Genomic DNA, 25317 nt, shown 5'->3' with positions numbered 1-25317 from the left:
CTAAAATATTTATTGCATCATATGTTTCTAAATATTTTATTATGTTATGATATTCTCTCTTAACATATTATTTTGTTCAAAATTTGCCACATTTATAGTGGTAGAAGCTCATCTACATAAGTTGCAAAAAGTTCATCTAATCACTACACATTGTATTTCATTTGTGCAGCACATGGCAAAACAACGTCTCCCTGGCTTGTCAAGTGACTTGATGAAGAAGGGAAAGCATTTTATTCTAGTACGGAACCCACTTCATATTTTGGTGAGTTGGAGGATATGGCCCTGAGTTTTTTCTGCTGTTACAATATGCTTTATCAGTTGTGTAAGTGCAGCAACTAGCATTTCTTATTTCAGATGATTATTCACAGTGATCCAGAACCAAAAACTTGCAAGAGATTATGCGATCAGCTTTTTCTTGCTTTTCCTATGGTTAGAATGGGTTCAGCTGAAGTTAAGATCATTGTAGCACAAGCACAAACTAGAAGACTCCTTGTGTCCAAAATTTTCTTGCACTTTACTGGATGATGTTGATTTTCTTTTATGAATACTGATTACTTTGTATTGTTCTCAGCCATCCTTTGACAAGGTTGTTCCACCCTCTTTCCTTGAACTGGGGTTTGCAGAATTGGTTTCCATATATAGTGAACTCTGTGAGCTCAAGAATCCACCACCTATCATAGATGCATCAGATCTGCAAGAAAATCCAGAGGTTCAGTAACTCTTGTCCACATATTTTTCTGCTAAGCATCACAAAGATAACGTATTGAAGACTTTGATTAGTTGATGAGACATTTATTGCACAACTTTTTTGCCATAAAGTGGCTGCTCTCCTCTATGTTGTATGGAAACATGCCTGTTTTTCTATTTTGTGGCTGCTTATATTCTTTTTAACTCATAATTAACTCACTAACTGTCAGTATCATGTTGGCATGAAATGATACGGATCCCAATACACTCTGGAATGTGTCCCATGGGCCAAAAATATAATGTAGTTAAACCCACATTAACAATAGAAATACCCATATAACACATGACTTAAAAATAAACACTTTCATTAATGATGAAATTCAAATAATACAAAAGAAATGAAAAATTACAAAAGTGCCTCACACAAAACACTCAAACACTCAAAACCTAAGAAACTACCCATCACTCTCTTACACCTACAAAGGCACACACCCATCCTTTATATAGAGAATAAGAGGGAGAAAAGAGAGATTAAAAGGAGAGAAAGGGGAACCAATCTAGCCATTGGACAGCCAGGCATCCCCAAGTCAACTAATAGTTGACTTGGGTATAATATATATATAAAATATACATACATATGTACATACATATACAATATGTATACATATATAATATTATATTCCTATCTTAACACCCCCCTTCAAACTTACGGTGACTCACCGTAAGTTTGCAATTACAAAAAAAATCTCATTACATAAGATATCAATATGTTCTTCATAATACAAATTCTTGAAATGACTTCTAGTGCTCCCTTGATAAGTTGATATGCTCGAACAGTCTTTAGAATTATCAATGCCTCCAATATTTTGAGAACCTAGAAAGAGAGAAATAACTATATATTATGGAGAGAGGATGACCAAGCACACAAACATACAATATATAAAAGATATTTAACAAGTCAAATTAACATTTTTCAAAATCATTTAAAGTAAGAACTAATTTTAATAAATCATTAGTTTCAAACACAATAGTCATTTAATAGATAATTAATCAAAAGTTCTTAATTCACAAGAGAACATAATATTAAGAGGGATACAAGCAATAGTAACAATAAAGGCATCTCATGAAAATCATGCACTCATATATCTATTAATGAATTTTTAATATCATCAAGAAGCAACTCACAAAGGATTATAGTTTATTTTCATACAGTGGAAGATACAAGAAATGATTTCCATTATTGCAATGATCAATTTTAGAAGCAATATCAGTCATATAACTAAAGAAAGTCACTTATGGACTAATTTTAAATAAAAAAACTTTCAAGATCACATGTTTAGAAACAAGCGGAAATACAAATAGCAAATCTATAAAAGAATTACACAAAACAAAAGAAATTACACAAACAATAGTCCACTATAGGACAATACAACATTCAAATGAAAACAATTGCCAAGGCACAATATGTGCATACAAAAAGCCACAAAGGTCTCAACACATAATAATGATCATGCCAAATCATTATTTAAACTTATGCATAATATGCAAGACAATCAATCATGGAACAGTTCATGCAACTAAAGCATATTAAATGCAAAAATGCATGAAAATATTTTAATAATCATTTCTCATACAAAAGCACGTGAGTTTAGAAAAATTACGAAGAGATTTAAAAATCCTAAAATGAATGATATTAGCAAATCTTAACACTAGTTTGACCACCACAAGCAATCACCTCATTAGACCTCTAATCCTTAAAAATCAAGTGTATCAATGACTAGAACAAAAGCATAATCTCAATACCACAAGCAATCACCTCATTAGACCTCTAATCCTTAAAAATCAAGTGTATCAATGACTAGAACAAAAGCATAATCTCAATACCACTTATGGGATAAAAACACACACAAAGTGTGAATAAATATTTCTTGTCTACATATAATGACACTCAAAATGAGTGTATCAGTTACTAGAACAAGAGTATTATCTCAATGACACTTATGTGCTAAACAAACACACAAAAGTATTAATAAACATCTCTTGTCTATATATAATGACACTCAACATGAGTGTATTAGCTAATAGAATAAGGGTATAATCATAATGCCACTTATATGCTACACAAACACACAAAAGTGTGAATAATCAGCTCTTGTCTACATATAATGACACTCAACATGAGCGTATCAACTACTAGAACAAGAGTATAATCACAATGCCATTTATGGTCTAAACAAACACACAAAAGTGTGAATAACCATCTTTTGCCTACATATAATAATATTTAGATATGAGGCATAAAAGGAGGGAACACAAGAGGTAAGAGACTTTGTAATGAAAACACACTAATGTTATCAATGAGAATATCAATTTTAATAATCTTTCGAAACACCATGGTTTCAAAAATAGATAGCTATCACAGATAAACAGAGTTATAAGCATACATAAAAACAATAACTATATAATAAATTAGTGATACAAAACACTCAGATCCAAAGATCAAACAATTGTCAGTTAGAGCCAAACCATAAGTTAACAATCTAAACTGACATAAAATGAGGTGCACACAACTCACTCCAACAAACATTTATGAATCAACAAAGGCATAATGAATTCAGAGGTCAATCAGATCCTAGACTGGTGTCAACACGACACTCATAAACTTTGATAATTTCTGATTGATAAGATGATTTGAGGTGCACAAATAACTCACCTCAATGACTAACTTGGAATACCAACAATAATGATTTCATAGGCCAATCAACCATCAATCAGACCCAAGACAAGTGACAACACATCATTCATAACTCTTGGGAATCTAGCTTGATAAGATGACATGAGGTGCACACATAACTCACCTCAACGACTAACCCTGACCCAACAACAAGGCCAAGAGAGATGATGCATCATATAAAATTTTGTGATGGACAAAATCAATGTCATAAGAAGGCAATAAATACTTACGAAAATCAATTTCCAAATAGCTAAGTTCATAATCAAATAACCGATTTGAAAAAACAAGTTTCAAATCAAATTCAATAAAGGTAGATGAAAACCTTAGCATGAATATAGTGCAATCATATGCACAACAATATGTCAATTGATGCAATTATATGCAATACATGATGGCCGTTTTTCACAAATTTGAACAAACAAGCAATCAACAAGGATCATGCTCAATTTAAGCAATCAAACACAGAGAAGATGAATTTTTTAGATTACCTTTCATAAATTTGCTAATCAAGGGACACGTGCACCAAGGTACAAAGATCCAATAAAAGGAGACAAGAATGATAGTTTTAAGAAGCTTAATCTAAATCATAAGTCTACTATGAGACAATGAAGGTACATATGTAGAGATTCATGAAGATCTTTCATATAGATGTTTAATACATAATTTTTTCTAATCACGAACTCACATATGTCATACAAGAAATTTTGCAACAAATATAAAATCTCTAAGAATCATGATATAAAATATAAAAGAAAGAAACCACTAAGAGTTGCAAGAAGGCACAAGTACCCAAGTCAATAAGTCATCTATGGGCAAAACACATAAAAGTCACGACTCCACAACAAGAATTTTTTAAAAATAAGTTTTAACATGAAAAGAAACAAGGTTTTCCTAAGATGTTCACCAAATCAATAAAGTGAACACTCAAAGAGTTCCACCAAAGCATCGTAAGAATATACACAAGCCACAAGATGAGTTCACACACTAAATCCACCCAAGGTGGTTAACACGACAAAATAATATTTTATTGATGATAGGATAGAATAAAGGTATCCACCAAAGCTTTAAACGGACAAACACAACAAGTATCTAAGGACACACCAAAGTAAGAAACATGAAGAACACGTAATCATAATTTTAAAATCCTTAAGAAATCTCATATTTACTTAGTACATAATTTCTAACATGTTTTGATAAAACAAAAGTACTAGCATACTCAAAATATACTTCGAATCAACATGATTCACGCAAGAGACAACAAAACAATAATATATTTAAAAAGAGATTTAAAAGAAAGCTTTAATTTCAATTAATTTGAAAACATGTCCAATTTTTCAACATAACATACCGAAAACAATTTTTTAAATTTTACCATAGACACTTTACCAAATATAAAACACATACCGGAATGTGAGATCATCGAGTCCAAGCCATTCATTAATTAAGAGTTTCCTTTAGAATAACAAACACGAACAAGATACCAAGCTTTGATACCATGTCATGAAATGATACAAATCCCAATGCACTCCGGAATGCATCCCATGCGCCAAGAATACAATCTAGTTAAACACACATTTATTAGAGTGTGAGGTTGAGGTGGTCGGATCTGGGTCTAGATCCAGATCACGTCAGGCGTGATTTCTATGCTGACGTCTGTTTATTATGTTGTGTTATATTTGTTCCCTAAATGCCCTTATTAGTTGTTTCTTGTATTGTATACTGTTAAGGGTATTTTTGTCTACTGTAAGATTAATATATATTCATAGTAAAGAACATCTTTTCCATTATTGGGAATCATGGAGTTTTAGCCCAGACCTTGTTGTTGTCTTCTTTCTCTCTCCAGGAACCTCATAAACTAAAAAATCTAACAACATTTACAATAGAAACTCATATAACACAAGACTTAAAAATAAACAATTTCATAAAGGATGAAATTCAAATAATACAAAAGAAGTGAAAAATTACAGAAGAACCTCACTACAAAACACTTAAACACTCAAAACCTAAGAAACTACCCATCACTCTCTCACACTTACAAAGGCACCCACCCACCCTTTATATATAGAATAAGAGAAAGGGGGACCAATCTAGCTGTTGGACTGACTAGCTGTTGGACCTAGTTCAAGATTTCTAGCTGTCCAACAGCCAGCCAGCCCCAAGTCAGCCAATAGTTGACTTGGGTATATATATATATATATATATATATATATATACAAATGTACATACATATACAATATGTATACGTATATACATATATAATATTATATACATATCTTAACACACGTATGGGTGCAAGTTCTGTTCCAGCTTAGGCAGGCTACATCTGCATTTGAGAATTCTACTATCCTGTTGCAACAATTTTCATCCTGTTGACTCATGAAAAAGCTTGTACTGAAATGCAGTTTGTGTTGCTGTTCACTTTTTAGTGATTGATGGAGGAATAAAAGGAGGAGAGAACGATATGACAAAAAAGGAGAAGATTAATATAGAAAGAGACTAAGAGACTTCACATCATTAGGACAAGTCGATGATTGATTCATTTACCTGAGGTGCCAGCTAAATTCCATGGCTGTTATGCAGGGAAAAAAAAGAAAAGAAAAGAGGAATTCCTCCTCTACTTAACCTCTCCAGTTAGAATAAAAGACACAAACATCTGTTCCCTAATGATGCTTCCTCATTTCTACTCAAGTTAACCATTTATTAGGCCTCTAATAATTTCTTTGGGATTTTTTTAATGGTTCTGCCCAATCTGTTCTCAAGATTTGAGACATTCATGACTGTCCTTTATCTCCACTAGCTCCTGTTGTTTGGCGTTATAGATGAACTAACTGATTGTGTACCATCTTTTGACATGCATTTGCAGAATTTTTTCATTGATGTCAAATGCACAAAGCCTCACAAGGCCACTAAGGGCACAAGAGAAGGCACACTTAGAAAATAATTTAATTTTATCAGTTTGATAAAGTGCACAAAATATGCATAGAACAAATGGGGGCTATGCCCAAATGTGTATACAAGAGAGAGATGACTAAGCAGTTAGACTAGTCTAACATCTAGCTGGCCTAAAGACAAAAATGCCCTTAAAGGGCATTAAAAATACAAAAAATAAAATAAAATAGAAAAATACATCTGCCTATAATACAACCTATATATGTATATATATATTTATTTACCCAGAGCAATGGATTATATGCCAGATCAAAGCAGTTCATGTATGGTGAAATTGTCTTTTTCATGAATGAGTTCAAGCTGTGCTGGACTTTAATTACCTTGAAACAATAAGAATCATGGTATGATATGATAGTGGTAGAAGCAGTCAACAGAAATTGATATAAAAATATTAAGACAATTAGGATTATTGATTCTATGTCCCAGACTCAACTTTCATCACAGTAGGAAAAATGATTATTAGACACCCTTACAATATAAAGTATATGGCCAACAATATGAATATGTATGCACATGGAACTTACCATGCACATCACCTCAAAATGTTAAGATAATGGAAAGATTCCTGAAAGTTTAGAAAACCGGCATTCTTGTCATGTGAATAATCCATCAGAGCACTGTTGCACAGTATGTTTCATGTTCATCCCTTTTAACATCTCAAAATGACTTGGAAGGTTTTACCAAGTTCAGTCTTTGGTTATTGACGTCCAGTTCATGAGAGTATGACCATAGAATTTCCTTGAAAAAGGAGGCTTGATAAATAGAAAAATCAGTGGTTCATGTTGTAGGTGATTCATTAAGAAAATTTATGAAGAAGACCGGAGGTACCAATCCATGCAAAGCATGACAATGGTAGAAAAAACAGAAAGACAAAACATTTGTATGCACATACTGAAGGCTAGAAACCCAATTTATGTTAGGAGATAGTTTTTATATGTTCAATTTATTATTATGTAATGGGCACAGAGAATTCATATTGTTACCCTCAGCTTTGTCTGAGGGGGACAAGTCTATTAGGTTTTGTAAGTCCTTCCCCAGGAAAGCAAGATCGCAGAGTAGCTTTTCAGTTCACAGGAAATCTATTATCATCTAGTTTTCCAGCATTTTCTTTGCATATTAGTCATGGTGATTATTATTCTTTTTGTTATCTTCGTATCATTCTTTCATTGTTTTTGTTTGTCATAGGGATAAAATTTGAATGTGTGTGTGTATATATTGTAAAATTGTCTATGAAGAGACAATACGCATACAAGCATAAATACTTTATAACAGAAGTGCACGAAAGCACTCTCACAACACTTGAACAAAATACGCAAAAAGCGTAAAAATAATGAACATGCAATAATGCATGTATTTTATAGAAGGAGCAAATGCTTGAGACTCTCAAGCTTAACAATTTACAAGGGGGAACACCCCTATTTATACAAAATGAAAGGAGTGCAAAGGGGGGCTCCCAAAGGAGTCATTGGGGAGCCCCCAACGACTCTATTGGGGGACCCCCAATGCACTTTATGAAAAATATAAAAAAAAGCAAAAAATAAAAAAAAGTAAAATACAAAAATAAATTACAACATATTCCAAAATGGAATATGCGCAAGATTACAAGAATACCCTTTTAGGGTAAGAAAATAAAAAATGAATAAATATATATATTTATATATGTAGAGATACATATACATATAATATATTATATGTATCTCTAAGTATATATATTTATACTTACAACATCAACATGTTTTTGGAGATACATTTTAACACCCCTTCTCAAACTTACGGTGCGATAACCGCAAGTTTGTCAAGAAGGAAATGAAATCTGGGCGAACATAGTGCTTTTGTGAAGAAGTCTGCAAGTTGATACTCAGACGTCACGTATGGTAGATCAATGATCTTCTTCAAATATTCTTCTCTGACATAGTGGCAGTCCATTTCTATATGCTTTGTTCGCTCGTGAAAGGTGTGATTCTTGGCAATATAAATTGCACTTTTATTGTCACAGCACAACTTTGTTGGTTCTCTGATAAGTACTCCCATATCTTCCAAAAGGCGTCGAATCCATACAATTTCCATGGTAGTGGATGCCATCATGGTTTGATGATACATCATCATCACTAGATATATCATCATTACTAGATAATAAGTCAAAAAGGAAGGAGTAATCAAAATTTTCTTGTTGAGAAACATTTTTTTCAAATCCACTTTCATTTTCCAAAAATGTTACATTTCTAGAGACATATAACTTATCATCTTGAAGATCATAACAACGAAATCCTTTTTGAGTTTCAGAATATCCAAGAAAAGCGCAGGGGATAGCTTTGGGAGAGAGCTTGTCATTTTTATCCGTAAGTATGAAACACTTACACCCGAAGACTCGTAACCTATTATAATCAGGTTCGAGCTTATATAAAATCTCAAAAGGGGATATTTTTCCTAATATCCTAGAAGGTAAGCGATTTATCAGATAAACAGAAGCAAGAGCTGCTTCAGCCCAAAACTTTTTAGGGATGTTTTGGGAAATAAGAAGGGTTCTAGTGGTCTCAATGATATGCCTATGTTTTCTTTCGGCCAACCCATTCTGTTGAGGGGTTTTAGGACAAGATCTTTGGTGAATGATTCTGTGATCTTCAAGATATATTTTAAATTGGTTGGAGAGATATTCTCCTCCGGAATCACTTCTAAAAATCTTTATATTACTGTTGAATTGATTCTTGATCATTGAATGAAAGGTTTTAAAGCACGAAAAAACTTCATGTTTGAACTTAAGAAAAAAGATCCATGAACATCTAGAGAAATCATCCACAAAAATGACATAATAAGAAAAGCCTCCTTTTGAGACAACAGGTGCGGGTCCCCAAACATCGGAATGAACAATTTCAAAGGTTTTAGATGAGAACATAGTTCTTTGCTCAAAAGGTAAACTTTGCATTTTTCCGAGAATACAATCATTATAAGAAAATGAACTTTTACATAGGTTCTTCGCAAAATGTAAATAAGATAACTTGGTGATATTAGGATGACCAAGTGTAACGCCCCAAAATCGTGGACTTGAAACCTTTTATGAAAAAGGTTGAAAGCTTTGAAATCAATCATTTATCAGAGTTTAAAACAGAAGTTCAGCGGAAGATCAGGTTCAAAACAACAAGTCCCTAGACTTTGGGCACATTACAACCAAAAAGCAGATTCCCCCTTTACAAACCGATTTGCAGTTCAAATATGTATTTTATTGAAATTAAAGAAGAACCACATTTTGGTAATACAGTTTTAGAAATGCAGAGTTATAATCGAAAGAGATACTTTCAAAGAAACCTTGTACCATCTATCAAAAGAGTCCCCAGGAGCGCAACGTCAGGAAAGGGCATTGCCTCGAATGCATCGCGTCATCATGCCATCGCAAGCTGTCTCAACCTGTTCACCACCTGCCCATGGAAATGGGTCAGTCACACAACAGACTAGTAGGGGTGCAAAGGACAAGAAAGAGCAGAAGCTGCAATAAGTAAGATAAACGCTAGCTCAAGCAGGAACAAGCAAGACTAGCAGATCTAACCAAATGTGTTGTGGAGTAAGCAAAGCTCTAGTAAAGCAGACAACTACGTAAAAGAGCAGGAAGGATCAGAGTGCTTGAACAGACCACTATAGCAACCTCACAAATATAATAGGTGAAGAGTAACTAACTCTATCCACCAGCCAAGCAAAAGCAATTGCAAAAGACAGGTATTCATAACAACATTCGAAATAAATACAAGTACCATTATATGGTTCAGCCTATCGGCCAGCAGCTACATTAATCGTGAGGCACAAGCTATTGCATCATAAGCAATTATGAGTTACACAAGATAAGCAATCAACTAGTATGAGAAACTAGTTATCACCAAGCACAGAACTGCGTAAGCAGTTTAACCAATAAGGGTAACGCCTCAACCGACGTACCTAGCTTAACGAGTAGCATACCTAACTACCGAGCTAACAAGCAAGCAAGCAATGCACGTCACAATATGCATATCTCAAGATCATGTATATAAGTTATATCTTGTCTCATTACTGAGCAGGCCATTGTGGGTACGCACAAGGCAAAACGTAGAAACAGCCGAGATCGATTCGGGGGTCCATTATGCTATGTATTTTATTATACCCCGAATGACTGACTGAGTCCACTTCCTAAGGGGACGGTCTGTGACCAAGAGAGTAAATCCCCAAAGGCAAACAAAGGCCCAATGGATGCGCATCCGTACTTCTGCAGAAGTGGCCCGAAGGATTTCCCCTAACCTCCGATGACTGGGGAAGGTCGGATCTTTGCCCGAGATTGCCATATATGACTGTCCATCGGAGTTTTGTACCATCCATCCTCTCTCTTGATGAACCGTTCCGAATGAGCGCGACGGAGGGTTTCTTAACCGCCGTCCCATTCTCATGCTCTGTTCTTTCAACCCAATCGAGCATCTTGCCTGTGAAGGCGCATGATTATTATTTAGGTGAGTTATACGCGCCATTGCGCGTTCAAGGCAAGCACACAATTCACATCTTACTCACCGCAGTACGCATCGTGACTATGCAAAATGTATAATCATGATGAAAGGGATCAATCCCCACTGAGGATAGAAACATCACTCTTGTGATCTCCAACACATGCCATTGCATGTTCGAGGCAGACATAGACCTCTCATCCTACTCATCGTAGTACGCAACGTACATGTTCAAAAGTACCACCACGATGAGAGGGGTATGGATCTCTCGCAGGAAATCCCAATGCTTCTACTTTATAGAAACCCGCAGTGAACTTATTCCAGTTCCAACTGATCGTGCTCGGGTCCTTCAGACAATCGCGAGCAATCGGCCTATTAGGAGAAAACAACATAACAGGATTAGCTTAATGTGTCAATACACGCTTAGAGGTTACTGTAGACCTCTCGTTCTGCTCTCGTAGCCCAAACATATCGTATGTGACTAAGGGTACAAGTACAACTACACGAGGAGGGACATGGATCCTTCGTAAAAAATCCAACAATACCTTCACGAAGGAAGGCACCACAATCATGGTTGAACCAGAAAGCCTAGAAACTAGGTCTCGCATCAAAGGTGAGGTAGCGCCGATCTAACGATGGCGCAAGTACCTCGCCAGGATTCCCGCCCCTACTCGTGCATAGGCTTCTAAACCAGGCTATCTGAGTCGAATCGAATAGGTGAACTAAGGTTGTAACACACCTATCCCGAATGCACCGATTTGGGAGATCTGGCCGCTATCACTTTATAAGCTATACATTCCTGAAAATAGGATCGCACCTAGGACAATGTCTTTTGAGAACTAAAGTGCATAAGTGCGTGCCGTGGCTTGTAAGCCAAGTGAAACGATATACACTATACATTCGAAGTTTGCACTCAGGGAGTGCAAGCTGACAAGAGGCAAACTCATGCACATACTAATACAAAGGTACGACGAGGGACAAGACTCGGTGGGCGAGACCGCACCGCGAGGGTAGAACGCTAAAGCTCCACACGAAGTATGAGATCATACCTCGATCATCGTAACGCACAAGCAGACAAACACGTAAGCAACTCGTGAGGTAAGAGATCCTATACTGACCACGCGAGTGTAAAGGACGACTCACGAGGCATGGGGTTACACCTCGATAGATTAATAAGCTCAAGTAAGAAAATGAGCATGCGACAAAGATAGGATACATGCACGAACAAGGCATATGCACGAAGCGCAGTATCAAGGTAAAGACAAATACATACAAAAGGTAAGTGCAAGAGCAAGCACGATAGCACAGGAAAGTAAAATACGAAGAGTAAAGCAGAAGCAAAGCCATGGCGCATAAAGCGCAGGGCAACAAGTAAAAACAAGAAGTAAAGTGCAAGAACGTAAAGAAGGACCAGGCATCCTAGAGAACAAGGCAAGCATAAGCAAGTAAATGCCAAGGCGCAAAGCGCGGGGTAGCAGGAAAGTAAAGTGCGAGAAAGTAGAGAGGACAAGGATCGCGAAACCGCGTCCTTGAGTTAAAAGACATGGAATGTAAAGACATGAATGAAAAGCCTAGGCACATATAGCGCGGCGGCGATAGAAAGGAAAGTGCAAGAAAGTAAAGAGGACAAGGATCGCGAAACCTCGTCCTTGAAGGTAAAGACATACGTATATATATTATACGTATACATATATCATCCTCTTTTAATTATCTTTCTTATTTTAGCATTTATCAGTTCATTGTCCTTTCACGCAAGAATCCCCTACCTTAAGGGGTTGCGGGTCCTCGTACGCATGCAGCGTAGGCAAAGAAGAGCTCGAGCCACAGAGGGCGAGCTGGATCCACCGTTCAACCTGGAGATCTTAGAACATTAGTATATGTTATATAAGAAAAGAGAAGCAAACACAGCAAGGTCTCCTGCCTGCAGAAGGCAGAGGCAGGAGCTCTGCATCCTGCAGACAAGGGTGCCAGAGGCAGGGGCCTCAGCCCTGCTTGGCAACAGCAGCAGAGGCAGGGAGCAGGAGCTCCCTGTCTGCTAGCACAAGGAAAGGCAGGGGAGGGAGCAGAAGCTCCCTACCACACCTGCCACAACAAGGCAAGGGGGAACACCCCCCTGACAGAACACGAGACAGGGGCGCAACCCCCTGCCGACAACAAGAACAAGGCAAGGGGGCAAAGCCCCTTGCCGGAGAACAAACACAGAGGTGCAGGGGGCAGGCCCCTGCTCGAAAACAGAAAAGCAGGGGGCTTCGCTCCCTGCCGGCATAACGCAAGAGGCAGGGGGGGACAGAACCCCCTGCCGAGGAGCAACATATGGTGCAGTGGGGCTCCGCCCCCTGCAGGGGGAACAAACGAAGGCAGGGGCCCCAGCCCCCTGCCGGCAAACAAAAGAAGGCATGGGGGGCAAAGCCCCCTGCCAAGAGGCAACATCAAGGCAGGGGGGACCCCTCCCCCTACCGAAAACCAAACAAAGGAGCAGGGGGGGCTCAGTCCCCCTGCTAACACACCCCAAAAAGGCAGGGGGGGTAACCCCCTGCCAAGCAAGAGGCGACAGGGGGGCTCAACCCCCCTGTCGAACAACAGCAAAAAAGGAGAAGGTGACAGGGGGCGGAACCCCCTGCCAAGCAAACCAAAAGGAGGCAGGGGGCAGAACCCCCTGCCGAGGGATAATAGGAGAGCAGGGGGGCTCGCCCCCCACCGGGAAGCAAAAAGAAGGCAGGGGTGCGAAGCCCCCTGCCGAAGGTAATCACAAAGGCAGGGGGACTCCGCCCCCTACCGAGAAACAAGGGAAAATGACAGGGGGTGGAACCCCCTGCCAAGAAGAGTCAATCGACAAGGGGTTCAGCCCCCTGTCGACCAACAACAAAATGGGAGGCAAGGGGGTTTTTAACCCCCTTCCAACAAGCATTAACGACAGGGGCTCAGCCCCCCTGTCGATCCACCCTGCACAAAGAAGGAAAAGGGGAGGGTTTACCTCCGAGAACGACAACAACAGGGGAGTCTGCAGGCTGGAGGGCCGAGGGCCACCGTCGGAGGTCACCGCCCTCACAGCCCAAAGAGAGGGAAGAACGAGGTCGCTGGTGGCTGAGGAAGCTGGCAGCGAGTTGCCGGCGACAGAGGGGAGGGACGCAGGTGCCAGCGCCGTCGGGAAACCTGCCGGACCGAGGAAAGGTTGCCGCGTGCGTCGATCGCCAGCAACCGAGGATCGCCGAAGGCTGAAGGGTTGCCGAGGACTCCAATCGCCGGCAGCAGCAAAGGTGGAGGGTCGGCTCGAAGGTCGCCGGAACTCAGAGCGAAGGCGAAGAGGTGGCCGCAGGGAGGATCGTCGGTCGTCGGCGGCTGAGGATGCCGGTTGCGAGTCGCCGGCGACTGAAGGGGAGACAGCACCTCCCGGCAGCAGCCGCAGGGAGAAGCAGCAGGGAGGGGGAAGAGGTCGGCGGCGGGTCGCCGATGCTCAGGGTCCCTGGAGCAGCCGCTAGCCAAGCAGGGAGGTCGGGAGGATCGTCGGTCGTCGGGGAGGCGGCCTGACGGGAACGCTCGCCGGCGTCTCTGATCGCCGGCGGCAGCGTGAGGAGGGGGAGATCGGAGCAGAGGAGAGAGAGAAGGGGCGAGGGTTTTGCCCCTCACCCGAGACACCTGCGTCTTTTTAAAAGACGCAGGTTCTCGAGAGTTCGAGAACCCGGGGCGCGGGTCGGCTCGAGCTCGGGTCCAGCCCGGATCCAGGCCCGACACGGGGGTTCAGACCCTGACTCGTGTCCGACACGTGTCGGGCACGTGTCTGACACGAGTCGGACGCGATTTTTTTTTCATGGTCTTTACACCAAGTCTTTTGTGCCACATATTTATATCTTTGTTTCGGGCAACATTACAAAAAGATTTTGGAACTTGAAGAGATTCTATATAGTATAAGTCTCCTTTTCTAAAGCCTTCCCCAATCAATTTCCCAGACCAACAATCCTGTATTAAACATTTATCACACGAAAATTTAATATCGCAACCATGGTCTGAGAGTTGAGAAACAGAGAGAAGGTTTAAGTTTAGTTTATGTATGAATCTAATTTTTGGAATGAAAAAATCTTGAGTTTCAAAGTTACCTATTCCTTTAATTTCAAGAGAGGTTCCATCCGCAGTGGAAACAAAGGATGGAGAAACATTTTTTGAATAATCGGAAAGCGAAAACATGTTTGGGGACATATGAAAAGATGCACCTGAGTCCAAAAGCCAAGAGACTTTACCTGGAAAGGAAAAAGTGGACACGGAGGCACCGGAGGTAGCTCCCTTGAGGAGAAGTTGAAGGGCTTCCACTATTTGATTTAAAGAGAGTGACCCACTTGATGATGCCTCTTCCTTTTGTGGTACACCGGTGGTAGCCATGGCGAGAAGTTTCTTCCATTTGGGACATATGGGCTTGATATGCTCCGGTTCTTTACAAAAATGACAAATGATCTTGCTATAGTCTCTCTTTCCTCTTTGTCCACCATCATTTCCTTGATTTTGTGATTTGAAATGAGGAGGACGATAGGTCTTCACATTATTTCCGGGTCTTGATACGGCATTGACCTCATTATTTTCTTCATAATTACAAGGAACCGCAAGAACATTTGATCCTTGTTTACATAGATTCATACGAGTCTCCTCACCACTTAATTTGGTGAGAACATCTTCAAGAGAAGGAGAAGTAAATGAGGATAGAAGTGATGACCTTATTTGCTCAAATTCTGGTCTTAACCCATTCAAAAAATTGAAGAACCGATCTTCTTCAAGTTGCTTGTGGCGGAGTTCAATTGCCTCGCCACTCCATTTTGGTTCAAGCATGGAAAGCTCATCTCAAATGGAGGAGAGGTCGGCAAAATATTCCCTAATAGACATTTCACCTTGAGTAAGGGAGAGAGCCTTCTTTTGAAGGTAATACTTGTGGGATAGATCTCTTGATGTATACATTTTCTCGAGATAATGCCAAGCTTCCGATGCTCTTTTAAATTTGACAATATTGGCATTAATCTTTGTTTCAACGGATGCGAAGAACCATGAAAGAATCTTGAAGTTCTTCATTTCCCATTCGTCGTGCTTTTTGGAGTATTCTTCAAGAGCTTTGATCCTTTCTTCTCCCTCAAGAATCTTGATTTCACTTCCGTCCATTATGGTTATTTTGGGTTCCGGTTCTGGAATTGTGCCTTGCACATAACCCCATAACCCTTTACCTTTTATGTGAGCCTCCATGTTCCCGGCCCAAATATGATAGTTGGACCCATTCAACTTGAAGCCAAGAGCGAAGTGAGACTCTTTTTCACCCATTAAGGAGTTAAGAAAAGGAAAGAAGGGTGTACCAACACAATGCTTCAACTTCTAGCTTGCACAAAATCCTTCTAAAATATTTGAGAAGTAAGATCCACCACTTCAACTTCTAAGAATCTGAAGGCACGGTTTTCGAGGCACTTGAAAAAAGGAGAATCCCACGATCCTCAATCACCAACCAAGCTCTGATACCATGTAAAATTGTCTATGAAGAGACAATACGCATACAAGCATAAATACTTTATAAAAGAAGTGCACGAAATCACTCTCACAACACTTGAACAAAATACGCAAAAAGCGTAAAAATAATGAACATGCAATAATGCATGTATTTTATAGAAGGAGCAAATGCTTGAGACTCTCAAGCTTAACAATTTACAAGGGGGAACACCCCTATTTATACAAAATGAAAGGAGTGCAAAGGGGGGCTCCCAAAGGAGTCGTTGGGGAGCCCCCAACGGTCACATTTGTGACCGTTGGGGGCCCCCAACGACTCTATTGGGGGACCCCCAATGCACTTTATGAAAAATATAAAAAAAAACAAAAAATAAAGAAATGTAAAATACAACAACAACAACAACAACAACAACGCCTTCATCCCAAAACAATTGGGGTCAGCGATATGAACCAAAAAAGAAATTCATTTTGGGTCTTCCACATGAATCCTTTTCCTCCAATCATTTCTATCCAACGCCATGTCCTCGGTGAGGTTCAAAGCATTCATATCCTTTCCTATCATCTCCATCCAAGTCTTCCTAGGCCTACCCCGACCTCTTTTAACTAATATATTTTCCCATTTCTCCAACCTTCTAACTGGAGCATCATTAGGCCTTCGCCAAATATGTCCAAACCACCGTAAACGATTCTCTCGCATCTTATTTTCAATGGGTGCAACACCTACCTTCTTACGTATCTCTTCGTTCCGAATCTTATCTTTTATTGTATTTCCACACATCCATCTAAGCATCCGCATCTCAGCTACACTCATTTTTTGAATATGATGTCTCTTGGCAGCCCAACATTCCGTACCATATAGTAAAGCGGGTCTAATAGTCGTCCTATAAAACTTTCCCTTCAACCGCAATGGCATTCTACGATCGCACAACACTCCAGTAGCACTTTTCCATTTCATCCACCCAACCTTTATCCTATGATTTACATCTCCATCAATTTCTCCATACTTTTGAATGATGGATCCCAAATATTTGAAATAATCATTCACCGGTATATCTTGCTCACCAAGCTTCACTACACTCCCATCACTACTTCGTTGCTTACTAAACCGACATTCCATATATTCAGTCTTACTCTTACTCAACTTAAAACCTCTAGCTTCCAATGTCTGTCTCCATAATTCTAACTTAGCATTAACCCCAGCTCTAGACTCATCAATCAAAACAATATCATCAGCAAACAACATACACCACGGTACATTTTCTTGAATTGATCTCGTAAGCTCATCCATCACTATTGCAAATAGGAAAGGGCTTAAAGCAGATCCTTGATGTAACCCAACCGTTATCGGGAAATTGGTTGTCACCCCTCCACAAGTGCGGACATTGGTTACTGCTCCTTCATACATATCTTTAATTATACTAATGTACTTGAGAGAAACACCTTTCTTCATCATTGTCCACCAGAGAACGTCCCTAGGTACTCTATCGTATGCCTTCTCTAAATCAATAAAAACCATATGCAAATCTTTGTTCCTCTCTCTATATCTTTCAATAAGTTGTCTAAGAAGATGTATAGCTTCCATAATTGATCTTCCAGGCATAAAACCAAATTGATTCTCCGATATCATGACAACCTTCCTCAACCTAGACTCAATCACCCTCTCCCAAAGTTTCATAGTATGACTCATGAGTTTTATACCACGATAGTTTGTGCAATCTTGTATATCACCCTTATTCTTATATAAAGGCACCAAAGTACTCTTCCTCCACTCATTAGGCATCTTATTTGTTCGCCAAATCAAGTTAAAAAGATTTGTCAACCATTCTAAACCTTTCTCTCCCAAGCATTTCCAAGCCTCGATAGGTATATCATCTGGGCCAACTGCCCTTCTTGATTTCATTTTCTTCAAAGCCTCTGCAATTTCTTTATTTTGAATCTTGCGCATGAAGTCACGATTTATCTCATGAAAAGGAATGTAGAAGTCTCCAAGATCTTGAGCATGACTATCATTAAATAGCTTATCAAAATAATCTTTCCATCTCTCCTTAATCTCCTCATCTTTGACTAAAACCCTTTGCGTTTCATTTTTGATACATCTAACCATACCCAAATCCTTCGATTTCCTATCTCTCATCTTTGCAAGCCTATAAATATCCTTCTCGCCTTCTTTGGTATCCAACTTGTCATAAACCTCCTTATATACCTTAGCCCTCGCGTTTCGAACAACTTTTTTAGCTTCCTTCTTTGCTATCATATACTTCTCCAAATTCTCATTATCACGACTCTTACTTAGATTTCTATAACACTCTCTTTTAACCTTAATAGCTAATTTGACATCCTCGTTCCACCATGATGTATCCTTACCTAGTGGTGCACCGCCTTTAGACTCACCCAATACCTCCTTAGCCATTTTTCTCATGCCACCCGCTATCTTATTCCACATTGATTCTGAATCCTTCTCGAGACACCAATCAGCTTCCTTAACTACCTGCTCTACAAACATTCCTTGTTTAGCTCCTTTCAGTGCCCACCACTTAATTCTAGGATCTATCCTATGTCTATCCCTTTTGCGACATTGTCTAATTCTAAGATCTAAAATTAAGACTCTATGTTGTGTAGCTACACTTTCTCCTGGTATAACCTTACAATCGATGCAACAACCCCTATCTCTCTTTCTAAGTAGGAAAAAATCTATCTGACTCGTATTAACCCCACTTTTAAATGTTACTAGGTGAGACTCCCTCTTCCTAAACCAAGTGTTTGCTAAGATCATATCATAGGACAAACAAAAATCTAAAATCCTTTCTCCACTTTCATTTCTTTCTCCTATACCATAGCCTCCATGGATACTCTCAAATCCATCCCTACTAATGCCTACATGTCCATTAAGGTCACCGTCGATGAAAAGCTTTTCTCCATAAGATATCCCTTGTACTACTCCATCTAAATCTTCCCAAAATTGATGCTTAATGGAATCATCTAAACCTACTTGAGGTGCATAAACACTAATAATATTAATAATATCCGTACCTAATACTAATTTAATAAGTAAAATTCTATCACCCTTCTTACGGACCTCAACTACATTATCTATAAACTGACGACTCATAACAATCCCTACTCCATTCCTATTCCTATTTATTCCTGTATACCAAATCTTATATCCCCAAGGTTCTATCACTTTTGCTTTCTCACCTACCCATTTGGTCTCTTGAAGACATAAAATATCAATCTTTCTCCTACACATAACATCTACTAACTCTACCAACTTACCAGTTAAAGACCCTATGTTCCAAGTGGCTAACCTAATTTTATGGTCTTGGACTAACTTCTTTACCCCCACCCGTCCAACAAAGTGAGGGAACCCTTGCCTATTTGACACCACACTCGGGCGCCGGTGTGACGCGTCGCTTCTGGGCGACGACCTAGCAACCCTAGCACATTTATCACTGCCTCCGGGCCTAGAGAGTACAGCGCGTCGCTCAGTAGGGAACGCCCCAACGAAATTCTCATATTGGTTCATTTTCATAGGATATGACAAAGTTTTTATTTTGGCTGTCACAGGCCTACCGCAACCCTCCTCCTTTATCCGGGCTTGGGACCGGCAGTGTATAACTACACAGGCGGAGTTAAATGTAAAATACAAAAATAAATTACAACATATTCCAAAATGGAATATGCGCAAGATTACAAGAATACCCTTTTAGGGTAAGAAAATAAAAAATGAATAAATATATATATTTATATATGTAGAGATACATATACATATAATATATTATATGTATATGTATCTCTAAGTATATAAGTATATATATTTATACTTACAACATCAACATGTTTTTGGAGATACATTTTAACATATATATATGGGTTAATACATCCATGCTAAATATGGCACGGTGTTAAATGAATCATTTTATTGGATTTCCGGTGTTTTTTCGAAATTCTGACCATACAGATTTGTTCAGCATGATTGATTTACTAGAAATGGACACTTGGATCATGCATTTTGGATGGAAAAAATGGTATTTAGAGTCTCAAAAAATTATGAAAATCATAGGCCATTGATCTTTAAACCTTATAAAAACCTATCCATGCATTGAAATCAAATGCTCCAAGAATTGATTCCTATAAAAAAAGCATATAGATCACATCTGTACGGTCAGAATTTCAAAAAAAAAAAACATGAAAATCCAATAGCATGTTTCATTTAGCACTGATGTATTACCCAATATTATATATATACTGATGAGTCATCATCAATATAGCTGAAGTTATGGGAACTTTCTAATGCACTTCAGAAGTTTCTTTGTTCTTATACCATGCCTGATTGGTTTGCTGGAGCCATGAGGAAGATATTTAGATTGATCAATATATGCATATTAGTCTTCATGTGCTACAGTGGTATTTCTATTGGGTGTGCAAGCTCATAATTTGAGGCATCCAATTATATATGATCTCGATTTGATATGTTTCCCTTACAATTAGTTCTTCTTTGTACTAAAACTCTTTTTAAACAATATTTACTATTTTTTGTGAATACACAGGCTGCTCTGCGTGTTTTATGTGAAGACTTGGGCATTTCTTTCCAGGAGAGAATGCTGAAGTATTTCTTTGCTCCCTACAAACTTCAGGTTTCAATTGAATTTATCGTTGCAACATTTTAGCTAGACAATAGACATGGATAATCTTTTTCATGGTATGCACATTTGACTTTTTTTTTCACTCGATAATAGATGGAAATTTTTTAGCAAGGAATGTGTGCTTTATGGACAAATCAATGAATTAATGCTTCGACTTTCAGAAGGATGCTTTTCATACTTGTGACAAATCTTCTTGGAGCTTAGGTTACAGATTATGGAAGTAGCAGTGTTACCTTTGCCCGCATAAGAGAAGCACATGATATACAAGCAGTGGGCATCAAATATATCCATCTTGTGGAACATTGGGCAATATGAGTTACTATAGTAATGATGGCCCCAATGAAAAAGCTTCCATGAAAATGAAAATTTAGCATTATCAGCTCTCTATTGTTAGTTCTTATACCATTCCTGTATTCATTCCTTGAACTTATGCAGTTTATAAACTTTTAATGGAATGCAACATTATAACCATGTTTCCTAAGTTAAATAATCTATAGCTGTTTCTGTTCTGCTATTTTTCCTATGAATAAGATAGCATGCAACAACAACAACAACTACGCCTTCATCCCAAAACAATTGGGGTCAGCGATATATGATAGCATGCAACATTGTAAATAAATGCTGCACCCTTTTTCTATTAAAATACAGAAGGATAAAGAAGAGCCATTTTTGACAAGAATTTACCCTGAACAATATAAAATCAGTGGACTCAAGATGCATCAATCGAGAGAGAAAGCTTTCTTAAACTATAAAATCCAATCTCAAGTACATCAGTACATGTTGTACGGGTGAAATATGAGGTATAGCTGCAGAGCGGATGCGGGTTGCTGGGAAAGCATCGAGAGCTAGTATTTTCCATTCTCGGGAATAGTTTTGGAAAATCATTTATTGTTATTTTGGATTGAAAATACTCTGATATGACTTTTAAATTATTGGGACTGAATTAAATTTTAATAGTGAATGCTATTCGTATTTTAATTCAGTTATGATGATTGTTCATACTGTAATTCGCCCAGAATGTTTAACCCAAAGAAAAAAAGGTTATTTTCAGGATTCACATGTGAAGTGGATGGTAAACCGATGACAGATATCCACTGCTTCTTTTAACACCTCCATCACAAGGATATTATCTATGTTGGATATATTTTTAGGCCCTTTCAGTTACCACGATGTCAGCAAACGAGTACTAAGAATTTGAGTTCCTATTGTCAAAGATGATTAATTTCATTTAAATAATAAGGCTTGGTTGGTCACTCATCCTATCAAATGAAAAATGAGATATTAGATCTTCTTGCTTGCTTCTTGGGGGTTGGGAAAATAAAAAATGATCCATTAATGTTAATCATAGTGGAAAAACATGCTAAGCTAAGCTAATCTATATTACCAAACCCTGCCCTTTCTAGTATGTATAACAACAATCCTGAGATCACGTCATAGAGCTTTGCTCCAAGTTCATTGGAAGTTTACAAGTGAGTTTGTAATCTGGTCCTCTGTATTCTATTATAAATAAGACATGCTTTATGGAGGGGCATGATGAATTGTCTCCTATATATGTTCTCATTTTTCAATCCTACAAGGCAACTACACATTTTAGGAAAGATAAATGATTGATTGTTTCTTATTAGTATATTAATACTTATGGATTATCACAAATGCAAGGATTAGGGGAAGCACAATAGGAAAGAAGAGAGAAGGGTGAGAAGAACAAGAACTTCATTCATTCCAAAATAGAGACCTCTATAACATAAAAGGGACGGACCCCTTATGGTTGTTGTTAAAACACGCCAATGGATTGGCATGTTTTGTTGAAAAAACCAAAAAAGGAGTAGGAGGAGAGAGAAGGGAGTTCTTTTGGGAATCGGCAGCCACTCTGATTCTCTTGATTGGCTGCACTAAAACACTATTAAGTTTAATAGGGTTACAACTCTTTTACATAGACAAAACTGCCCTATATTAGTAATACATATTACATAAACATACACGTGATATGGATCCTCTACTGGATCCATATTCTAATACCCTCCCTCAAGTTGTGCATGGGAGTGAACCATGTGCAACTTGTTATTCAGATACCAAAAGCGATTACTTGTGAGACATTTTGTAAACATATCAGCGACTTGGTCTTCTGAAGTCACATAAACCAGTTCAATCTCTTTGTCTGCTATCTTTTGTCTAATGAAATGTTGGTCAATCTCAATATGCTTAGTCCGACTGTGATGAACAGGATTGAACGCAATTCGTATAGCACTTCTATTATCACACATAAGAGTCGAACTTGAGATATTCTCTCCCATCTCTATAAGTAGATGTCTAATCCAGGTCACTTCTGCTGTGGTAGCTGTCATGGATCTATACTCTTCCTCTGTGCTAGATCTTGCCATAGCCTTTTGTTTCCTGCTACTCCATGAGACAAGATTTCTTTCGATAAAAACACAGTATCCTGAAACAGACCTCTTCTCATCTGGGTCCCCTGCCTAGTCTGCATCTGTATAGGCCAATATGTCATGTTTCGGTGTCCCCCATGAGGATTGTACATATGTGAGTCCATCACCCACCGTGCCTTTTAGGTAACGAAGAATACATTTGACGGCATCCATGTGACCAGTCTTCGGTTCATGCATGAACTGAGATACTTGATTTACAGAATATACAATGTCAAGTCTAGTAAATGTAAGATACTGTAACATGCCCACTAAATTACGATACTTGCTTGCATCAAGATACAACTCACTATTACAAATATTGAGCTTTTGATTAACAACACTAGGTGTAGGCAGAGGTTTACAATCTATCATTCCTGCTTTGGCCAGAAGATCAAAAGTGTATTTGTGTTGAGTTAACGACATTTTTCCATTCTGTCTGTTCACCTCTACACCAATAAAATATCTCAGTTCCCCAAGATCTTTCATCTTGAACTGCATACTTAGCAAATCTTTAATTCGTTGAATATGGTCTGGAGCATTACCAGTGATCACGATATCATCAACATATATAAGTAAGAAAACCGGAGTGGTTTCATCTCTATATGTAACGCCCTAAAATTTCAAACTTGCGAACCTTTCAGAAAACATGCAAGAGAGTAGAAAAAATCTTTTTCTTTCAGAGTTTGTTTATGAAATCAGCAGAAGACTATTCTTTTGTTAAATTCAGAAAGGCAAGCTGACAACTTTGGGCACGTTAGCTAAAAGAACCCAAACGCACAATCCATGTTACTTGCAAAACACTTGGAAAAACCACTTTTATTTAAAGTTTCCAAATAGTACAAAATTCAGATATCCAAGGGAAAATCCGTTACAAAACCCAAAACGTCCAGGACGCGAGCTAAGAGCAGGAAAAAGGAAGTCTTGAAGCCATCTTGCCATCGCCCGTGGTATACCTAATCATCACCTGTACCCATAGAATGAGTTAGTTTCGCGAAAAACTAGTAGGTGCACAAGAGAGACTACAAAAAACTGAATTAAGTACATTTAATTCAGCATGCTAAGCAGTTTAAAGCAGATATGCAGTTAAACAGGTAAGCCGTTCAAAACAGGTAGGCAATTCAAAGAAAGTAAACAGTGCAACTGTCAAACGCAGCATGACGATTCATTTGATCGTAAGCTGTGAACTATCAACCAGTGTGAACAAACTTACTGTTTTGATATTACTGGCCTGCGGGTACGCGCATACAAAACGTAGAAACAACTGAGACTAGTTCGGGCGTCTGTTATTTTATGTATTTTCAATAACCCGAATAGCTAGTTGAGTCTGCTCCTAAGGGGACGACTTTAGCCGAGAGAGGATTCCCCAAAGGCAGGTACTTGGCAACGGATGCATCCAACTTCTGCAGAAGTCCATGGGATCTACGACCTAGGATAATGTCTGATAGTCCCTTCCCCTAACTCCAATGATTGGGAAGGCCGAATCTTTGCCTGTGGGGTGGTTGTTAACAACCTATCCATTGGAGTTTTGTACCGCTCTGTCCTCTCCCTTGACAGACAACAAGAAGCGAATGGGTGCGTTAGGTGTTGCTTAACTAACGACCCATTCTAATGCTATGGTCTTTAAACCACTCGAGCATCTTGCTTGTGAAGGCGAATAGTCATCATTTTATGTGATTACAGCATTGTGCATTTAGCACTATTCGAGGTCGCACAACCGTCTCATCCGATCATCGCAGTACTAGCGTGTAGTGCACGACTATAAGTACTCTATGATAAAAGGGGTGCAACTCCTCAATAAGAGCCTCAACAGAAGTGTTTCACAAAGATGTAATGTTTCTGAAGTTCTGTTTTGACATTATCTATCTTTCGAAACAACCAACAGCTTGTGCCAACATTTGGCATGTGATTTTCTAGAATCTCATCCGCTATCGTGATATCAACATGCCTCGCAT

The 25317-nt window shown here is 38.7% G+C and overlaps 1 protein-coding gene across 1 annotated transcript in view; it reads left to right on the top strand.

Moving 5' to 3' along the window:
• Positions 1-25317, top strand: part of LOC149815426 (uncharacterized) — a 170735-nt gene that overhangs the window by 36006 nt on the left and 109412 nt on the right. The window contains exons 15-17 of the mRNA XM_089990542.1: positions 170-262; positions 572-709; positions 20847-20905. Coding sequence (XP_089846668.1) covers positions 170-262; positions 572-709; positions 20847-20905 — 290 coding nt within the window. The remainder of the gene's footprint in view (positions 1-169; positions 263-571; positions 710-20846; positions 20906-25317) is intronic.

Source organism: Nuphar pumila, chromosome 15 (assembly GCF_984573655.1).
Source record: "Nuphar pumila chromosome 15, dmNupPumi1.hap1.1, whole genome shotgun sequence".
Classification (NCBI taxonomy): domain Eukaryota; kingdom Viridiplantae; phylum Streptophyta; class Magnoliopsida; order Nymphaeales; family Nymphaeaceae; genus Nuphar; species Nuphar pumila.
Note: the sequence above shows the minus strand (reverse complement) of the source record. Positions and strands in the feature narration are given on the sequence as shown.